The sequence below is a fragment of the Panthera tigris genome, chromosome A1 (assembly GCF_018350195.1).
Source record: "Panthera tigris isolate Pti1 chromosome A1, P.tigris_Pti1_mat1.1, whole genome shotgun sequence".
In the NCBI taxonomy this organism is placed as follows: domain Eukaryota; kingdom Metazoa; phylum Chordata; class Mammalia; order Carnivora; family Felidae; genus Panthera; species Panthera tigris.
Genome location: NC_056660.1, coordinates 121,114,740 through 121,133,063, shown reverse-complemented (window position 1 = coordinate 121,133,063; position 18,324 = coordinate 121,114,740). Strand labels below are relative to the sequence as shown.

The window sequence follows — 18,324 nt, the reverse complement described above, 5'->3', positions numbered from 1 at the left end:
GCCCGAGCAAAGTCACGTGGCAAATACCACAGCAGCCAGGGAGCACCCTCGCTGGAGTACGCCTGTTAAATCAATTCCCAGATCAAAGGACTTGAGACTTTGGGGTGATACGTGTGCTCTTCTGTGACAGATTCTGTAAGCATACAAAAAATACCTAATTTCTGCAGGGGAGGCTGCTAGGGGGTCCTCGTCTGGAAAGTGAGCCCCTTCAATCTGAAGTAAGTGACTTGCACAAAGCCAAAACCTACCGTATCTGACGCACCTCACAGCTACATGTAATGTGCATTTACAACTGCTCAGACACCAGGAAACATCCTGACCTCGAGTCTAGTTGTCGCTATCGAGGTGATGAGCGTGGCCTATTAAAGAAATACACAAGTGCCAACTCGGGTATGAAGTTTTCCCTTGTCTCCAACGTGGCAGGACACATTTACTTAGGTGATGCCAGAAGATTTAATGTCCAAAGTAGGAAATTCCATTGTAGTTGAAAATAACTCTGTTCAGACAATGTGATGAAGCTCGGAAGATGTGTTAATAATAGCGGCTCACATTTCGCAGAGGCTTTCGGAAATTTTATCCAGTTAATGCTTATTGCAAGCGTGTGAACACTAAATCAGTGCTGATAGTGAAAGGCCCATTCTATAGGAATGAGTTGAGCATTTAAGACTAATTAATCTTAGCCTGCACAGGTAGCAGGCATTGGGACATGAATACCGCATCAAGCGATGTTTGAAAGTCTTACTGTGAAGTCAGTTATAACGTGACTTTAAATCTTAACTTTGCTTTGAGACTCTGGGTGACACAGCCCGTCTGTGGCTCACTTTTCCCTTGCACACACAGAGAAAAATCATAGTATATTTTCCCGTGTTATTGAAAGGACTAAATGAGAATGTTTGAAAACATGCCGCATAGCAAGTCATGTTAGGAGCCTTGAAACGACAGCCAGTATTATTTTGACCTAAGGCTGGGGCTCTCTTGCCCACCCTATGGCAAGGAATGCTCCAGTTGTGGGAGAGGACCTGTGGGTCCTCAGAGCTCTGCTTGTCGTGTCTCTTCACACAGGGAACACTGACATTAAAAGCACTATATGAGGGGCAAATCGCCGGCTCAGTTTATGGGGCGTGCAACTCCTGATCTTGGGGCTGTACGTTTGAGCCCCATATTGGGTGTAGATATAACTTAAAAATGAAATCTTTAAAAATTTAAAAATCTTTTAAAAAATGGTACCATGCTTAAAGAAACCAGTATTTAAATTAAAAAAAAATAATTCACAGGAAATATGCTGGGAGGTAACAATAGTCTTCACAATTCCTTTTCCAAGTTTATAATCAGTTCTTAACACCATTAAAATTGTGGTGAAGCGAAATGAAAATGAACCAAATAAAGAGCACAGATAGATCGTTATTATCTCTTCTAGTTCTCCTAATTTTTTACTCAACAGTTACTATAGGGCTTCTGTGTGCAGAATATTCACCCTGTCTGATCAAACATGTTTTCTGAATTCCTTATTTATGGCACACACACAAAACTGCATCATGTTTCTGGGCCAGAATGATCAAGGAGCCCCAATTGACATGTTGAAGAGAATCAGGGTGCCAGGGTGGCTGTCTGTGAAGTGCCCAACTGTTGATTTCAGCTCAGGTCACGATATCACTGCTCCTGAGCCCAAGCCCCGTGTCGGGCTCTGCACCGACAGTGCAGAGGCTGCTTGGGATTCTGTCTCTCCCTCCCTCTCTCAAAATAAATAAATAAATAAAACTAAATGTCAACGAGAATCGAACTTGTACATCTCTCCTTTTATTTTAGAGAGAGGGAGTGAGCAGGGTAGGGAGAGAGAGAGAGAGAGAGAGAGAGAGAGAGTCTTAAGCAGACTCCACACTCAGTGTGGAGCCCGACTCAGGGCTCAATCCCATGACCCTGGAATCATGACCTAAGCTGAAATTAAGAATTGGACGCTCAAGTGGCTGAGCCACCCAGGCACCCCACTCTTCTCCTACTTTAAGTGTGCAAATTTTCTTGGGAGTCTGACTCATGAAGTCCACAAAGAAAGAAGAAAACAAATGAAACCATCTACTGTAACCAGTTCTGCCACCCAAAGTCTATGAAGTAGAAAACCCCTGCCAGTGACGATCACTGAAACCAAAATGAATGAAAACACAATCCTCCTGGGCTGCAAGACAGGAGATGCAAAATATGCTCTGTGCTTTGTTTGCAGACAACGTTCAGAGTCTTCTGAATGTGTCATAATGTACCTGTTAGGGTTTTTTTCTAGATATGGCCATTTCTGAAAAATTGATAGGTGTCCACAACTCAGGTAGCTTTGAAAAATATTAAGAGCTCAGCACAGAAGCTTGCCATAAAGAGTCCTTACATACGGGAATGCAAGCTGGTGCAGCCACTCTGGGAAACAGTATGGAGGTTCCTCAAAAAAACTAAAAATAGAACTACCCTACGACCCAGCAATTGCACTACTAGGCATTTATCCATGGGATACAGGTGTGCTGTTTCGAAGGGACACATTCACACCCATGTTTAAAGCAGCACTATCCACAATAGCCAAAGTATGGAAAGAGCCCAAATGTCCATTGATGAATGAATGGATAAAGAAGATGTGGTATATGTATATATACAACGGAGTATGACTCGGCAATGAAAAAGAATGAAATCTTGCCATTTGCAACTACATGGATGGACCTGGAGGGTATTATGCTAAGTGAAATTAGTCAGAGAAAGACAAAAATCATATGACTTCACTCATATGAGGACTTTAAGAGACAAAACAGATGAACATAAGGGAAGGGAAACAAAAATAATATAAAAACAGGGAGGGGGACAAAACAGAAGAGACTCATAAATATGGAGAACAAACTGAGGGTTTACTGGAGGGGTTGTGGGAGGGGGGATGGGCTAAATGGGTAAGGGGCACTAAGGAATCTAATTAAAAAGAGTCCTTGCTTAAGCAAGTCCTTGCTTCTAGTAGATTTTAATCATATACTTCAATCTTTAAAGCCTTCTCTTTAGCTTTATCTCATTTATCAATGATAGTCACCAAAAATATAAAACTAAGAGTGGATCAAACTTCTCTGACATATTTGGGGCCTCAGGAGACCACACAGCACCATTCTATTAAGAGTACTCCAAATAATTCTCACATGAGTGGCTGAAGTGCAGAAATGTATAATTTATTAGGATTTAAATAAATCACAGGGAAAGAAGTGCTTTAAAGTTATTGGTAGAAAATTTTCAATAAGTAAAAAAATCATAGTTCTAAGAAATTAGGTTCTGTGTATAAAATTTTTGCCCATCTTTATATATTTCAAAGCAAAATATGCTGATGAAAACAGCACATATGCATTGTGTGACCATGGAATATTTGTCAAGAATGAAAAACTTTTTCTGTTATATCTATGAGAACGTGCCTAGTTTTCTCATGGGCTGCCAAAGGGAAAAAAAATTCCCTTTTCTCCCAACGGTGCTTACATCTGGGGTGTGTGTGTGTGTGCGCGTGCGCGCGTATTTGTGTTTTCCTGCAGGTGACAATTAATCACCATGCCATTAGTAGTCAATAAACATTTCATAGTTGCCAAAAGAGCTAAAATCAGAAATTCCCCAAGGATCTAGAAAGACATTACTAAAATAAGAAATCCAAACATGTAAAAAATCAAATAATTCTATGAACAATAGAACAAAGACATGAACATCAGTTTTATTCACTGAGAATATATTCTTTAAAAAAAAAACTATGGCATAAACATAACTGTAAACGAACACTGCTATTCTCAGCACTTTTTGCCTAGAAAATTCAGTATACTATATGAAAACATCATTAAATTAAAGCATGTAAACTTATTTATGTACAACATGATTTTTTTAATGCCAAGGTTAAAAGGAAGAAGGCACCAGAAATATTGAAAAACACAAAGAGGCAAGGTAGAAATACTGCAAGATTATCATAATTCAGTTTGCCATGGGGAAAATATTTAAGATAAAATTGAAAATAAAATAAACATAGGTTATGAAATAGCCAAATTAGTGTGAAATGTATCAAATTGGCTGGCTGTACATCATGGAGGTCACAGAAAATTACTTTAAAATGTTTCCCCACAAATTAGCATATATAAACACTGTTCTCCATGGTTTCCAATATGCTACCTAAAAACACAGTGTTGCTCCCCAAGGGAGCTTGGTTCCAATCCAAGGCAGATGAGCTAGATGGAGCCAGAATGGCAGTGTTTGACAGACACTGATAAAAAAGGCCAGTGACATTCTACAGACTTGCAATATTCCATTTTATTAGAAGCAGCAGAGCACAGAGGTTAAGGATGTCAGCTCTGGAGGCCGACCCGTGTTCAAATCCTGATCCCACCACTAAAGGCTGTGTGACCTCCAGGAAGCCACTTGACCACTCCAAAACTCAGTTCTCACAGGTGAAGAGAGGAGGTTAGAGCACTCTCTTCAAAGGGCAGCCACAAGCACAGAATGCAGGCAAACTTCCTGTTACCCGGTACACAGCCTGCATTCAATATTTGCCGGATATTATGTTTAAAAAGTGAACAGTTTGAAATGATCAACCAGTTTAACTGAAAATATTTACTTGGGACTATTGGTATCACAGGAAACCACACTTTATTGCTTAAGGACTCCCACAAGGAATGTACAGAGAGACGAGAGAATAAGAATACTGAAATGTACCAATAGCTTATACTTGCATGATTAGTACCCTTTTACTTTGCAGACTTAATGGGTTTTCTTCTGGGGCTTTCTGAAAATATGGCAAGTCTCATCCACATGCTTCCAGTCTTTCTCTTTACATTTTAGGAAATGAAAAATCTCAGGCATGTAAAGATATAAATGACACACTTGCCCAGAATTAAGAAAAGTGGCAAGGATTCGGTAGTAACATTTTTTACAGGGGTTTATCAACATCTGTTACAAACCTGGAGGGCAATGTGTTTGAAAGGGTAAAATTCAATGGCGCAATGTCAGACTTCATACAGTGTTCTCACAGAGATAGCATACTCGATTGTTTTGAATGCTTAATAGCTAAGGCAAACTCTAAATGCAAAACAAAATTCGAAGTCAAATAATTTTTATTGATTCACAGACACTAAGTAGTTGCAGTTGTATGGACTTCACAGGCAGGGCCTACCCCACCCCACTTTTTAAAAAATAAATGTCTGCAAAGTGACTTGAATTTTGTAAAAAGTAGCACCAGTATAACAGTATTCCACTCCCTTCCCAGGAGAAATAATAACAAAAATATAAAACACTGCAGGTATGTTTAAAAAGTTGCTCACAGTTGTCTATTTTAAAAAATTGAAAATTATAAAACACCTTCATGTTCAAGAGCATTCACTCATCAATAAAGATGTTGATGCATACATTCCTTCCACCTTTATTTTTAGGCTAATGGTCAACTTCACATTCCAGACTACTTACTTTTCCAAGCAAAACACAGAAAATTGATACCATTTAATACTCAAAATAGTAGTGATGATGTGATAGCAAGGGAGAGAGTGGTTTAAAAATGCAATTCTCCCTGCAATTCAAAAGGCTTGTTTTCCAAACTGCAGTTCTGAAAGCAAATACTGGGTCCTGACAAGAATTTGTAATAAAAAGTATCAGGTCATACTGGGTAGTAAAGGTACATATTGTTGGTAACCTTTTTTCTAATATGTGCGTGTGTGTGTGTGTGTGTGTGTGTGCGCGCGCGTGCGTGCGTGTGTGCACGCGCGTTCTGGGTCACAACGCAAAATGTGTTTTTCACTGTGAGTTGCTGTGAAAGATTTAGTCACTGCTCTAAGGCCAACTAAATTTTGCCTTCTGGAGCCCCCTACAGGCTCTACATGTTTAAAACTTCAACCCTACAGTAAATAAATCATCTTTCTGTTGCAGGGTGGTTCAGAAACTACAACTCAATAGCTTGCACAGGAACACATAGTTGGGCAGTGTTTGATCCAAAAGACGTAAAAACTGAACATGTGCACAGCCTCATCCTTGAAGCCAAATCCTCAAGAAACCAAATGAATTTAGCAAGGTCTGTATTAGCTCTTAGCATCTAATTTAAAATTGGAAGGGCACCTAAGTGGCTCAGTCAGTTAGGCGTCTGGCTCTTGATTTCAGCTCAGGTCATGATCTCACGGTTTGAGATTGAGTCCGGCATAGGGTTACACGCTGAGAGGGCAGAGCCTGCTTGGGATTCTCTCCCCCACTTCCCCTGTTTACAGTCTCTCAAAATAAATTTTAAAAAATGAACTTTAAAAAAATATTTAAAATTAGAGGAGACATTATCCATATTTCACAATAACAGCTGTCTGAGGGCAAACTAAGAGATGAAATCACAAGGAATGTTCACCATTCACTTTTATGAAGTTTTTCCAAAGCAATGTTAAGAAAATCAACAGGAAGATGGCTAGGGTCCCTGAAAGGCTTTTCACAACTCCATTCCCCAACAAAGGATTGAGTAAAGAACAATTCTGAAATATCAAGTACTAGTAACTCTTAAGAATAGATCTGTATACCAAAGTAGAACTTTATGAAGGGGTTAGAAACCTGAGGTGATGTGGGAAACCCAGGCTGATTTTCATTGGAAATTAGCTAATAGGCTATTAGATTAGGGCCTTCTTCCCTTGCTCCTCTATCATAAAAGGAAAGATAACAAAAGTTACAGCAATGTTTTCTCATGCTTAATCACCACTACCAAAAAAACAAAAACAAAAACAAAAAAAACAAGTTTGCAGAAGCCCAAGGAAAGAGTAGACTCAAACTACAAATACCTTGGCAAACAATCATCCAACACTATTCTGACCTTAATTTCAACTGTATCAAGTTGCCTGTATCAGAATGCTGGGATGGTTTAGTTAACCTAAGGTCGAATGCAGAACCAGGTTAAGAGGCCAAATGGTAGATGATCTGGTAGAAATGAGATCACTTGGCAATAAGATCAATTTATAAAGTATAAAGGATGATTTGAAATACAAGCAATAGCAGTGTAGTCTTTTTTTTTTTTTTTTAACTCTTTGTTAGTCCCTCAAATAGATCTTTGAGACCACAATTGAAAAAAAGTGCCCTGCCCAAGGTTGGCTCACGTGTCTACGGCAATCCTGACTCATCTAAAGTGATCCCACACGCTGACATACGCACTCACAACGTGTGTTTACAGTAACACTATTAGATCCAGACTAGATAGTACACTGGACTCATGATTCAAAAATGTATCCTTGGCTTTAGGAAATTTACATCAAAATCAGTAAAAACATCACATGAAACCAGTAATTTCTGTTGAGAGTTCCACTTGAGCACAATATTTGATTTGCCACCATTAAGCAGAACTATGTTTAGAAGTATGCTGGCTATTCCAAACGTCCCAGAACTAATGTTTAATATAAACATAATGTAGGTTACATGAAACAAATGGTCACACAGACCTCACTTTACCTAATTCATAAAATACAGATAAAGTATATTTGAAGAGAATGAAAACAAAATGTTCCCATTCTTTAGTATTTTCCTGTACAAGTTGAGAACTAAAGAATGACTCTTCTTAGACAATGCCTAATCATTTGAAGGGGAATTTAGAAGAAAAGCGATTTTTAAAATGAGAAAATAAGCCCAAGTGATACACCTCTCTTTCTCGTCACCATCCAGGACGTGGTGTGTAATGTCACTTCCTTCTCCTGTTATTCCTTACAAGCATTCATCACAGTTAGAGCTGACCGATCTTTAGGTCACCTCTTCAAGGTGTTCTTTCCCTTCTCTGTACTCCACTTAAAGAAAATGTCCTTCCTCATCACTGGCAGGCATACTCAATCATCTCAAGCTAACATTAAAATAATTGTTTTCATAACATTGTTTGTGCTTTGTTATCTGAAATACCAAGACCCATCCATGAACAAAGGAATAGGGCTTTCCAAGGTTATTCACGACTAACACTTCAATACCCTTCTCATTCATTTTTAAGACCACCCTGTTCATGAAATATTCTCCTGAATATTTAATACCCAGTGACTTCAGTACCCAAATTCATATTGAGTGCATTCTCTCATGTACATGAACCCAACATGAAACACATGCATATCCACTGCCCACTCATTCTCACATACAAGCAAACATACACACACATTTTCTTTCTTTCCAGAACAAGCCAGAATTACAGCTCTTTTGGTGATTGTTAGAATTTTTGGAATGGTTCATAAATTTTCCAAATTATTTTGAATTTGTAATACTTTTATCTTTTTTCTTTTTTTTTCCAATTGTGAACCATTCCATATTGCATCTTTATTGCAAAAGTCAACATGCTTCTTAGAAATTCAGATTGTAATTGATAAAACAAACATTACATATATGAATTTAAATGTATAAACAGTTAGAAATTCAACAATATCTCCTATTATACTATTACACAAGTTCACAATTTTGTAAAAACTATAATACAGGCATACTATACATCAAGAGGAACCACTATTCCTTTTCACATGATTTTTTTCTTTTTCAAATAATGATCCATCACCATGGACCTACCTATAGCAAGAATGTTGCCCAATTTATCATCTTAGCTGCTGACAGTGTTTTCCCAATGTTACAACATGAAGAAATTGAGGGAAATTCTGCCTTCCCTAGGGTCACCTTTTTAAGCCTGGGCAGCAATCCACTAGTAAACCAGGCTAACCCAGCCAGACTGGTGGCTGTTACCGCTCTTCGGCTACTTAGATGGCATCCACATTAAACAGGACAAAATTCGCCTCAGATGCTGTATGTTGTTTCTGTAAGTGAAGATGCCAAGAAAACAAGTCATGGTAGTAACTTACTTTTTAGGGCAATTCTAATGCTTGGGGATTTGAAGGTGGAGGTAAAAACTCCTAAAGGAAAAAAATACACTCAACTATTTTATGCTGACCTTAACTAAATTTCCCAATATTATATTTTACCCATATTTTGAATTCATTTTGGAGAGTCAGACATGTTTTAGAATTCGTAGGACATTTAAAAAGTATATCAGTCCTATTTTAAGGTGTATCTGAAAACTACCTTTTATAGAAGGGCCTCCAATCTCCCTGGGACAAGGGTCTGCCTATTCTTTACTTGAATGCCCTTCTCTTCCATCCCCTCTCCCCCAGTAACTAAAAAAAGTCAAATCAATCTCCAACTCTCTCTACACCGAGAGTATAATACGATGTCAATTCTGAAGTTTAAAAATCATATGAAAAGGAATCTCATTCTGCTGAACTGTCAGTCTACTGAAAATTTTCTTACAGCTCCATTAATTTACTGTAATTTTCAGTTTCCAAATACAAAAATACAACAATTCTTATTGAAATCTATACGCTGGTAGTTTTAGTACACAAAAAAACCAAACAAATTATTTACAAAATTATACAGTTTAAGAAAAAACTTTGTACAAAAAATATATAAATCCTTTGTTCCCTCTATCACGTTTAAACTGTCAGGACTCAAAATATTCACCACAATGAATCTTTCAAAATATATACCGACTGAGCCACAGACATCAAAATTTCATTAGAGATGATGGAGGAGGAAGGAGCAAGATTGCTTATTCTAAGTACCCCATTGTAAGGTTTTCCTTCTTTTATAAGCTTATTTTTTAGCTTCAGTGTTATCAGAAAATATAATAATAACCTAGAAAAAGGAGGTCCTTATTATAGTGAAGGGAAAATTACATGAACTTAAAAATGATCCTGGTTTGATACATCATTCCAGGAAAATACGGAGAAGAGAAAAGGTAATCAGAACATGGGATTTAACTTCTTAGAGCTAAGTAAATCTAGAATCCTGATGGTTTTAGGTTTCTTAGTGAATAGTTTCTATTTTGAGAAACAGCCTTTACCTCAGGATACAATATCCTTGATATAGTGATCACCAAGAACCTTCTGAAGCCAACAGGAAGTTTCAAATTTTCACACCACACATATATAAAAACATAGATGTGCATATCCTTGAAAAAGTGACATCCTATGTACATTAATCACTTTATTTTCCCAGGGGTCAATACAGTGTAGTGTTGCTCCTCTGCTTTTCCATCTAACATTCAGAACACAAGGACATAAATTTACATATATATTTTACTTAACAGATACTCTACTCTATACAGTGTACAGTAAAAATGCACACAGTGAAGGAAACTGTCTATTGAAGGATGCATATGTTCATGGATAGCAACAAGCTACAAAATTATGAAAATATAAAGTCATCTGATCAAAGTCAAGTTATGACTCCCATTTATTACTAGCATACCCATCACCCTACCCCACCCCACCCCCACCCTATCCCCAGTCACCTCACCATCATAGTTTAAATTTAGGAAAAGAATTTCAGACACTTTGTAACCCTCTTTTGTAACTACTAACTAAACTGAAGCTTCAAAAAAGAAAAAGGAAAAGCTGGTGACTCTCCCCCCACCCCCCCACCCCCCACCAATCCTTCCATTATTCTCATCAAAACATCACTTATTTATCAAGGTGCTGGTTCAAACTTTTTATTGGGGACTGACTTTTTGGTGGCCCAAAAGAATCACTTATCTCAACAGTGGGTAAGTCAGGCCTATTAATAAGAAGGCAAGAAAAAGAAAATGGGGACAAGAAATGGGCAACAGATTAAAGACTTTTACACTCTGGGAATATTTTTAAAAAGGACCAACTGAACCCATTCTCACTAATTTCAAAGCAAACTAAGGATCAGTAGCACGAGTCCAGGAGAATTAATGATGACAGAATGAAAATACCATGAAACTAGCTACCGTTGCCTTACAGCATTTAAGAATACAGAGTTTGTTATGATTTACGCTAAAATAGTACTTGTACTGCACATCAACACCCCCCACCCCCAAAATTTAGAATGAATACAAACTGGGCTCCTCCATAGTAAAAAAATTAAAATAAATCTACTTTTCTTCCAAGACAACTCTTGAAAGCAAAAGGGTATTTTCATTACAAATATCTCCTTCTGTCTGACGACCCATCCATAATAGCTGAGAGTTATGAGATTCCAGGCGATTTTGACATTTAATGAAATTTTATCAGCAGATTATAATCCAAAATAAAATTTCTGAACACCCTGTCATTTACATCATAATCCAACACCAATAGCAACAAAACAGGTGGTGTGGAAAATAAGGCTCTAGAGATTATCCATATCATCCCTGTGGATCTTCACAACTGTGTAAAAGTCACTAGGCCTTTGGTGCTTTAATATCATGAACAGTTATGAGATGTGTTTAAATAGCAAACTTGCTGTCCTTAAACCTACTGTGTTGAAAAGAAAAATAAAAAAAATTTTTGGCTCATTGACTTCTTTAAATAATTTTAAAAAGTTGTTCTTTTCTAAACAATATTCCTAAAAATTATACAGCTCGAATCAGATTTCATCTTCGCCATGAACGAGACTCATATTCATCTTCATCCTCATCATCATCATCATGCAAAAACAAATCTGAGGTTTCCGTTTCCTGAGGAGAGAGAGAGTAAAATCTGCTTAGTGGTATAAGAAAGTTAAGTAAAATACTTAAAAAAATTTTTTTTCAATGTTTTATTTATTTTTAAGACACAGAGACAGAGCACGAGTGAGGAGGGGCAGAGAGCGAGGGAGACACAGAATCTGAAGCAGGCTCCAGGCTCTGAGCTGTCAGCACAGAGCCCGACATGGGGCTCGAACTCACAAGCCACGAGATCAGGACTTGAGCCGAAGTTGGACCCTTAACCAACTGAGCCACCCAGGCGCCCCTAAGTAAAGTACTTTTTAGGCCAAAGGACACAAAGACTAGTATACAAAACCTAGGACAGATTTACAAGTGACACACTCAGAGAGTAGCCGGCAGGGCAAAAACACCCACAACGGTCTTTCAATGTATACATATTTTCCTCCCCTGCTAATTTTGCGTTTTAACAGACTTCCATTCTAATATCATCAGGAAAATAAAATGTGACTGCTAAGTAGGAGGAGTAGAAGAAAAAATATCTATAAAATGTTTCTGATAAAATTAATCTATTCATAAAAATAAATAAGTTTTATTTTATGCCATTAACTTAAAATGAAAATATATGACCAAACTCCTAAACCTTTCTTTTAATATCAAATAATCTGTGATGGAGAGTATACTAACTTCCCCATGACACCAACATTCCCAACCTTATACAAAAATCTAAAATCTTACATAAAATACAGATTTCTACAAACATTCTCAAAATATCAAGATTTTTTTTTTTAACATGGGAAATGTTTCTGCTTTTGTTTTATAAAATTATCCACATGATCACAAAACTGTTGATCAATCATGAATGCTAACATCTATAAAACCAAAATTATGGTGAATCAGGAATAACTTGCAATGTTGGCTAAAGGTCCCTTTTAATAAACAAATTAGAAATAGGAGTTAAAGAGTGAAATTATTTTTCATATATTTTAAGAGTTTCCTTGGTTTAAATCCTTGTTTCCTATTTCTTCCCTTTTATGTCCCACTTCCGTAACTCTCATTTTAACCAACTGTACACAGAAGGAAAATAAGAAACTTAAATCTATTACCTATGGAACGTGAATAAATGAAAAGCTACAACAACCAGCTAAAATGTATTTTGTCCATGTAATCCATGTCCTCACTTACCAGAATAAAAATTTCTAGAGCCCAAAGAAAGCCAAAATAAATGCAAAGAAAAAAAAAGTGTCTCCTCTACCAGAAAATACCCCCCAAAGAGCTTTTTTTTTATGTGTCTGCACCTGTTCTCATTCTTTAATAAACTTCTAGTCTTTGATTACTGTGTGCATGAAAGAACCATATTTATTTTAAAATTTATTTTATTTACTTTAATGTCAAGAAAAATACTACTTGAGAAACAATCTAATTCAGTGCTTATTTTCAATCGTTAAATTTACCTCCTCCTTGACATCTTCTTCCTCAGTCTCAGTGGATACAGAAGGCACCTTGGCCTTGTGCCATGATATTTGTAGCCGACGGTCTTTGAATTTTGACCCTTGGTTTGCAGTCTAAAATAGATTTCAGAAAAACAGAAAAGTTTATATTCAAATTGTATGCTATTTAAAAGTGTAATGACTTGGGGGGGGGATGTTAAAATGGATCTAAACACAATCTCTATTAAGAGCTAGAAAAAGTGAAGTCCCTTTTAATTAAAGAACCATATGTACTGTTTTGCCCAGATAGTCCATGACTTGTATCTATGTCATGTTAACTTTAGGATATGTTTTGGTTTAGATGATAAATTAATTATATAGTCACCCTACTTACAAAAGTCATGATGAAAACAACAAATGCTATCTTAATACAATTACTGGCCGATGGCTCAGTCAGTTAAGCATCCAACTCCTGATTTTGGCTCCAGTCATGATCTCATAGTTCATGAGATCGAGCCCTGTTTAGGACTCTGTGCTGACTCGGCAGAGTCTACTTGCGATTCTCTCTCCCCCTCTCTCGCTCCCCCACCCTCAAAATAAATAAAGATTAAAAAAAACAATTATTAACCTTTAGCTTTCATAATCTACATACTTAGACTGAAAACTTAAGAGTGATTTTTTAATGCCTAATGATCTCACAGCATCTCTCACAGCCCCAGTGATAAAGCTCTTCCCACTTCATCTTCTGAAATGCCAAACGACAAGTACCCACCCATTCTATATATTCAATAAATGTTAATCAAACACCTCCTATCCTAACTCAACATAAAACTGTTCAGTTTCAAATGTATTTCTTGGTACTACCATCCAATTTCTTCCTCCCCAACAAATTTCATTAAGAGAAAACAAAAATTTTAAATACAAAGCAAGAGAGACAAAAGAATATAGACCCAAAGTTTCATTAAAGTGAAGTTCAGTCTTTCCTATTAATGGTGCCAGATTGTAGAACATCCCCAATTCTGGGTTCAATCCTGAAAAATGTAATAGAAGGCATTCTTTTAAATATGGGGCTTCACTCTAGTTTTTCTAGGAAAAATGTTGATAAATGTCAGTAAGCATTTGCCAAATGTTTCCACAGAACACTCAGATGACTGCATGTTAAGACTGTACCAGATCCAGAACCAGTATGACCAGAAATCAGCATGTGATCTAAGGAAAAATTCTTATTATCCTTGTGGAGGCTGAATGTTTATAACGTGATACCAAACATTTTAACTCATGAGACATATTACACTATGTATCAAAATGGCCCCATCTTGTAAAACTCAGGTAGTTGCTAATAGAACAGATCTCATCACAAGGAAAAAAAGAATTCTAACTATGTGAGGTGATGGGGGTTAACTAAATTTATATTAGTAATCATTTCACTATATGTATATGTATTCAACCATTATGTTGTATATCTTAAACTAATAGGATGTTGTATGTCAAGTAGATCTCAATAAACCTGGGGGAAAAATCTGGTAATGTGTATAGGAGACCTCCTGTGCCCTTACTCTTTTAACATACACAGCCCAATTAAAGAGTGCCTTTTTCAGTATTTTGTTCACCTCTGTATTACTTGAATTCTTCTTTCTAGCATTACTGAGATGTAACTGACAAACCGTTAAGACATTTATAAGTGTAAAACATGATGATCTAATATACATATGCACTGTGAAAAGATTCTCTATATCAAATTCATTAACCCATTCATCGCCTCACATATTTACCCTTTTCTTGGGGTATAAATATTTAAGTTCTACTCTCTTGGCAAATTTCAATTATACAATACAGTGCTATCAACTATAGTCACCATGTAACACATTGGATCCTTAGGCTTTATTTGTTATTCGAATTTGTAAAAAAAGATGTTACTTTTATAATCACAGAAGGCAATATAGATTTTTTTAGTCTATATTTACTGGGTTGCCCTCCAAAGAGGATAGCAGTTCTGTCCTCCAAAGGGAATTTTAGGCCATTAAATGTAGTGCATATAAAATACTGAAAGAAAATGAGAAATAGAATTTGTATGCAGTCAGGAACTAACAATATGTAATTCTCACAGTCTAACCTACAACAATAAGTAAGATTAGTGATTAGAATAAAGATGTATTTTAATAATACCAAGTCAAGAATTCCCACACACTACTGGTATCTAAACTAGTAAAACTGATGTAGTCTGCTCAACAATTCCATGTATATCAAACATATATGTGTATACACATATACTGAAAGATCTATGAGAATGCTATCAGTGGTGTTCATAAAAATCATGTGAAAATAACCCAAATACCTATCAACAAGAGAACAGAAAAATAAACTGTGGTATATTTATACAACTGAAAATCATATAGCAATAAAAATGGTGAATTACTGTTACATGTAACAACATGAATGAATCTTACAAACATAACGTTAAGGGAAAAAAACAGACACTTAAGAATATAGACTGTGTGGTTCCATTTATATAAATTTTTTAAATAGGCAGACTAATACTGTAATATTAAGGAACACACATTTAGGTGATAAAACTACAGATGATTCTCATTATTTGCACTAGTTGTATGAAGTTCACTGCAAGTACTGAATTAGCAAATACTGAACCACTGCTCCTAGGGCAAACAGAGTAAGGCCAGGTTCCTATGAGCTTCTGGTCAAAACATTTTCTTCAACTAATCAATACATAACCTTGTTTTATGCTTTAAAGACTCTTTATTTAAAATATACTGTTGGGGCGCCTGGGTGGCTCAGTCGGTTAAGCGTCTGACTTCGGCTCAGGTCATGATCTCACAGCTCATGAGTTCGAAACCCGTGTCGGGCTCTGTGCTGACAGCTCAGAGCCTGGAGCCTGCTTCACATTCTGTGTCTCCCTCTCTCTCTGCCCCTTCCCTGCTCATGCTGTGTCTCTCTCTGTCTCACAAATAAATAAACATTAAAAAATTTAAACATAAAATATACTGTTGGGGTGCCTGGGTGGCTCAGTCAATTAAGTGTCCAGCTTCGGCTCAGGTCATAATCTTGCAGTCCTTGAGTTCGAGCCCATGTAGGGCTCTGGTAACAGCTCAGAGCCTGGAGTCTGTTTTGGATTGTGTCTCCCTCTCGCTCTGCCCCTCCCCTGCTCACATTCTGTCTCTGTCTCTCAAAATAATAAATAAACGTTAAAAAATATTTTTAAAAATATATATTGTTGAAATCACTGACACTGAACTCATGGCCAAAAGCACTCACGCCTGAACAAAGCTCACCTAACATATGTGTCTTCACCATAAGGTATATCACAGCCTCCCTGAACTTTCGACATAGCACTTGAGAACTATACTTGGCGGGGGGCATTTCAAATAGGAAAATTAACAATGAAAACCACAAAAATGAGAAAAACGTGGTACTAAATCAACTGCAAAAAGGACACTTGTTTACAGTTTGAGATCTGAAACAGTAAGACAGAGTGTCACCTTATTTGAACTTAGCTGGGAATGTGTGCATCAGGTAACTGCCAATGTCTGCAAATGACCACAAGAGCACCTTGAGTACTGATTTTTGATCTTACAAATAATTTTACTAGGCAGGTTAATGTGCAAGTCCAAAATCCATGAATAATGAGGATTAACTATAGAACAAAAGCAAGGAGGTGATTATCAGAAAGTGAGGGTATAGGGTCACTTTTCTGAGGAGGAGAGAAAACAGTGACTGGAAGGGGGCAAGGAGGAGGCTGGGAATATACTTTTTCCTTACCTGAGGAGTAGGTATATGGAAGTTTACCTTCTGATAAATCACTGAACTATATACGTTTCTAGTTGGTATAGTTTGTTTCAGAGTAAGTATTTTAAATTGAATATTATCCTTATAATTAAAAAAATATATCAAACAGCTAAGATATTTATGTTTAAAAAGCAAGGTGTGAAATACAGCTCTATATTTATACTCTGGTAAATTTTTTCAACTGAGAGACTGTGTATGTATTCTTATATTCAGAATTTTTTTCTATAAAGATATCTAAGAATAGTGACTACCTTTTAAGAGTAGGCAGAGATGAAGGAAAAGTGAAGATTTTTTACTTTTTATTAACCATATTTTTAACCATTTGTGTGTATTCTTTTTTTATTAAAGAATACTTTAATAACTTTAAGACTGGCCTCTAAAATGTGACGTATCTATTAAAATACGTAATTTTTCAATATGCACATATATTTTACCTAACACATATATCCATAATATAGCTTGAAACAATGAAATACTAGGGAAAAGTTAGATGTCCGTCACTACAGGATTCTTTAAAGTTTACTTATTAATTTGGAGAGAGACGGAGAAAAAGAATCCCAAGCAGGCTCCACGCCCAGTGCGAAGCCCAACTCGGGCTTATCTCATGACAGTGAGATCACGACTTGAGCTGATATCAAAAGTCAGATGCTTAACCAGCTGAGTCACCCAGGAGGCCCACTAGAGGACTGCTTAAATCCAGTGTGGTACATCTATGCAATGATATACCATGCAGCCATTAAAAAGAAGACAGCAACACATGCACTAGTACAGAATAATCTCCAATAACAATTTAATACATACCAAATACAAAGTGTATATGCAAAAGAGTATTGTATAGCACACCACCATTTTTGTTAAAGAGAGATAAAATAATGCATAAATACAGAAAAATATCTTCAAGAAGATATGTGAGAAACAGATAACAGTAATTGCCTACAGAGAGTGAAACAGTGACTGGATATAGAAGGAAACCTTCTGTACACTGCATATACTTTTGTTTCTTTATATTTTTTTAAGTTAATTTATTTAGAGAGAAAGAGAGAGAGAGAGAAACATAGGGGAGGGTCAGAAAGAGAGAGAGAGAGAGAGAGAGAGAGAGAGAGAGAGATCCCAAGCAGGCTTTGCACTGTCAGCACAGAGGCCAATGCAGGGTTTGAAATATGAGATCATGACCTGAGCTGAAATCAAGAGTTGCATACTCAACCGACTAAGCCATCCAGGCACCCCTACACTTTTATTTCTTTTATACTTTGTACATGTGTGCTGCCCCTCAAAATATAAGGTAATTCAAATAAAGTAACATTCTTATATATGAATATAAGAAAATCAATTATATACCATCAATGAAAAGTTATATGCAGTAACTTAGAGGTACTTGGAACCTTAGAGGCAGAAGTTACTAGAAATTCATCTAACTTGACCATTTTCCAAGATCAGAAACTGATGCCAATTCTGTCAGTCATCACTTATCAATTACCTGACCAGCAAATATGATCAAACAAAACTGAAGTGCTACTGAGGACATAGGCAAATAGGTACTCTTATCCAATGTCACTATAAGTAAAACTTATTACAACATTCCTGGAGGGTTATTTGGCAAGCTGTCCTAAAATTTTAAATATGCATGCCTTTTGGGGCGCCTGGGTGGCTCAGTCAGTTGGGCCT

The 18,324-nt window shown here is 36.7% G+C and overlaps 1 protein-coding gene across 4 annotated transcripts in view; it reads right to left on the bottom strand.

Annotated features, from left to right (window-relative positions):
* Positions 1-10,476: 10,476 nt before the first annotated feature.
* The window catches only part of RBM27 (RNA binding motif protein 27), a 72,269-nt gene continuing 64,421 nt past the window's right edge, over positions 10,477-18,324 (bottom strand). For all 4 annotated transcript variants that reach the window (XM_007079961.3, XM_015536593.2, XM_007079962.3 and 1 more), the window contains 2 exons: positions 12,883-12,993; positions 10,477-11,461 (listed from right to left, as the gene is read on the bottom strand). In XM_007079961.3, coding sequence (XP_007080023.1) covers positions 11,378-11,461; positions 12,883-12,993 — 195 coding nt within the window. In that variant the 3' untranslated portion in view covers positions 10,477-11,377. The remainder of the gene's footprint in view (positions 11,462-12,882; positions 12,994-18,324) is intronic.